The sequence below is a fragment of the Capsicum annuum genome, chromosome 3 (genome assembly GCF_002878395.1).
Source record: "Capsicum annuum cultivar UCD-10X-F1 chromosome 3, UCD10Xv1.1, whole genome shotgun sequence".
In the NCBI taxonomy this organism is placed as follows: Eukaryota; Viridiplantae; Streptophyta; class Magnoliopsida; order Solanales; family Solanaceae; genus Capsicum; species Capsicum annuum.
The window spans coordinates 1,927,090-1,930,752 of record NC_061113.1 but is presented as its reverse complement, the minus strand read 5'-3'; the positions used below and the strand labels follow the sequence as shown (position 1 = coordinate 1,930,752).

At 28.9% G+C, this 3,663-nt stretch overlaps 1 protein-coding gene across 1 annotated transcript; it reads left to right on the top strand.

The window, feature by feature from the left end:
• The first annotated feature begins 2,139 nt into the window (after positions 1-2,139).
• LOC107866516 lies at positions 2,140-2,899 on the top strand. The gene is made up of 2 exons (XM_016712553.2): positions 2,140-2,239; positions 2,336-2,899. Exons 1-2 carry the CDS (start codon positions 2,209-2,211, stop codon positions 2,707-2,709), a joined length of 405 nt encoding a protein of 134 aa, XP_016568039.1. The 5' UTR covers positions 2,140-2,208; the 3' UTR covers positions 2,710-2,899.
• The last annotated feature ends 764 nt before the right edge of the window (positions 2,900-3,663 follow it).

Sequence of the window (3,663 nt, the reverse complement as noted above, 5' to 3'; positions counted from 1 at the left end):
GTATATCTACTACTTGAACTACTTCTACCGCTAGTAATTCGCTTTTTACTACCACTACCGCTTCCGGGACAAAAAAAATTAACACCTTTAGTAGCGAGGTTTCTTAATTTATCCATAGTATAAATTAAATTAAACTAAAAAAATTCAAAATACACAAATATAATAAAATTAAATATTAAACAATTAATACAATAAATAAAAATTAAACGTAAGAGATGGAACGACAATACCAAATTTCGGAAGTATCCGAAGGTTGCGACTTTAGAAACTTGCGCTCGTACTTTGTAAACGAAAAAATAAAAAATTAAAGTGAACACTTTAAGAAATTAAATATATTGAATATTTGAGAATTGAGAATTGAGATTTGAGTGAAAAATTGTGTGAAAAATGATTTGAAGGTGTAGGGTATTTATAGAATTTTTCTGGGGATTAAAAAATAATTTTTAATGTAGATTTTTTTTTGTTTTTTTAAGAAATGGGCTCAAACTAGCCACTTGGATCTAAAAACGGCTATATAGCCGTTGGGCCAACGGCTAGTTTGGCCCAAAACCCTAAAATTAAAAAAAAAAAAAAAAAAAACATTCCGGGTCGGGTAGGCCGGTTAATCGGCGGGCCTAGATCGGGCTTGGTCCGGCCGGATCCAAATTAAAAAAAATAACCTGCCCAGAACCCGGAACCCTAAAGCCCTAGGACTTATTGGATCGGGTCCAACCGAGCCGGATTCTTTAAGTAGGCCGAGTAGGGTTGGATAGAACCGGCCCACTTAATAGGCTTACCCCGGCCCGTTATAGGCTTGGTAGACCAAACAAGTAATAAAACAGTAAATGATGTACTTGGAACTAAGGTGAAATTACAACTCAACAATATATAGAATGGATTTCTTTTGGGATCCAACACGTGATGAGGGAACAATGATCTATTGAATGGGTTATGCAATTTATGTGAAAAATATGAATCCTCTCATCTACATTCTCTAGAAATAATATTTTTAAAATTATGAATTCAAATATATTATTTAATGCAATTTAAATAATTTTTTTATACATAAATTTATGTTTCCGATCGAAAATATTAGGTTGAGATGAACCCACATCGCAATTCTGCTTTTGCCCTTGACAAAAATGTTCAATTTAAAAGGTAAAGTGCTCTCTATCAAAAGTAATTTTACCTCAATTTCCAATTTGAAATCTTCGATTAAAGATAAAAATGGTACGTATCGATCACCTAACACCAAAAATGATAGTAATACTTTAAATATGAGAAGCCTAAAACTATCGCAAGAAAGACTTCATGAGCAATTATTAGAACCTCTTTGGGAAAGCTTTTAAAATTTACTTATTTTAAAACGTGTTCTTATAAAGTTGAGTAATTATAGTAGTTTGTGTTTAGTAAGATCTAAGTAGGTCTTTTATGAGCATGAGAGAAGTAGTTTGTGTTTATTCAATTTTATTTTTTTTAAAATAAAGATTTTAAGAAAACAAATTATGGAAAAATATGTAATAATTTATATTATGATAAATATAACAAAAAGTTTTAGTTATTTACTACTCTAGGGAGTTTATTCAAGTATTAAAATCATATTTAACAAATCATATTTTTGTTGAAATTCACTCCAACACAAAATAAAATGTGTTTTATTATCAATTTATTTAATTATAATCAAATACTATATTCTTATTTTATTCTGTAGCTATTAAAAATTATTTGATTTAGTGTATGTCACAAAAGTAAATGTATATATTACTCCTTATGTTTCAATTTATTTATTTTTAAGTTTTGACTTAGAGTAAAGCAAACAAAATTTAAAATCTTATAGTATTAAACTTAAGATAAAGTCATTTAATTTTATGATTTTAAACATATCATGTGAAGAATTAGAACTAAAGAGTTGCCAAAGGAAAAGCAAAAATTCTTTTTAAAATGAATTAAAAATAAAAAATAAAAAAAATAAATTAAAAGGAAGAGAGTATAATCAATTACATGACGTAGGGGATGGGCAAGATATTGTGTCTGTGATAATTCAACTGATAAGTAATCCGTTTGAAATACTTCAATCTCAAATACATTCAATTCTTTAGTATAAATACAACCCAATTGTTGCATCAATTTCTTCATCCTACAATTAAAATAACTAAGCTTTGAAGAAGAAAAAAACGTTGTGTTTCTAAGGCATTTCTATTTCTTGGCCTTTCTTTGACTATTTTTGCAATGATAAGCTCAGAGGAGTTGGTTGAGACATGTAACATTAGTTTATTATTAATTTCTTTAAAATATTGGATTTCTTATTCAATTATTTGACTTTACTAATTTTTAAATTTCACAATTATTCATGCAGCAAAGGAATTGGATAACAAGAATGTTGAACACTACGGACGCGGCGAATACAATGGATACTCTGGTGGTGGATATAAGTCCTCATACGGTGATTATAACAATAGATATAAACTCCACATGATGAATATAACAAGGGATATGAATCCTCTGATGACGGATATAAATCCTCATATGATGGATATAACAAGGGATATAAATCCTCAGATGACAGTTATAAATCTTCATAAATCTTCATATGATGAATATAACAAGGAATATAAATATTCCGATGATGGATATAAATCTTCATATAATGAATATAACAAGGGATATAAATCCTCGGATGACGGATATAAATCCTCATATGATGAATATAACAAGGGATATAAATCCTGAGATGACGGATATAAATCCTCATATGGCAAATATGATAACGGATATAAATCCCTCTATGATGGATATAAACCCTCATATGACGAATATAGCAAGGATACAAATACACTGAAAGTGGATATAAATACCCTGATGGCGAGATTAACGAATATAATCATTAAGTGACTAGCCAATCCTCACAATAAAGCATCATGTACTATTATAAAACTCTTGTATGTACGTAGTGACAAGATTACTACTTGTAATAGTCTTGCTGCTTTAGACCTTGTTCTTGTTGTAACAGTAACAAGTATGAATAAAACACCATTCTGTTCATATGGATGGTTGGTCATGTTATATTTTATTGTATAATATATTGCGTGATACGATAAATATATTTTCATAAGTTACATTTCTACTTATTTCACAGTTTATTCTTTATAACCTACTCCCCCGCTCGTAATTATTTGTCGTTCTTTACTTTTTGAAATTTAAATTATGTGAACCTCGAGCAATAATAATTTAAAATATTTTTTTTTGTATTATAGTAACATATTGCAACTTACAAAACCTTTTGTATGATTTATGAAAGTTTGAGTTCTAATTTAAAATATTAAGTTAATTTAATCTAATTTGATATCGTAAATTAATCAAACTGACATTCAGAAAATGAAAACACAGAGACTTACTTTGGAACGAGGGGAGTACTTCCCTACCCCCATCCTCTCTGAATTCAAGCTATTCTAAAATGAAAAGGCAAAATATTATAAGAGCTAGAGGTGTCAAATGGACGAGTTGAGCTGAATTTGAGCCGGTTAAGTTGAATTGATCAGTTAATAAATAAGCTTAATATTGACCGTTCAAAAGTTATTTGAGCTGAAATGGCTAAAATGCAGGTCATAATTCTACCTGCCCAATTATTACTAAGTTTTAAAAGACAAATGAAGAATAATATTCAAGAAAATCATTTTTTTTTTT

Bases quoted from the DNA above. Each gene is read 5' to 3' on its own strand.
- LOC107866516 (XM_016712553.2), top strand. From the start codon at position 2,209: ATGATAAGCTCAGAGGAGTTGGTTGAGACAT. The intron at 2,240-2,335 runs GTAACATTAGTT...TTATTCATGCAG, and splicing joins AGAGGAGTTGGTTGAGACAT to CAAAGGAATTGGATAACAAG.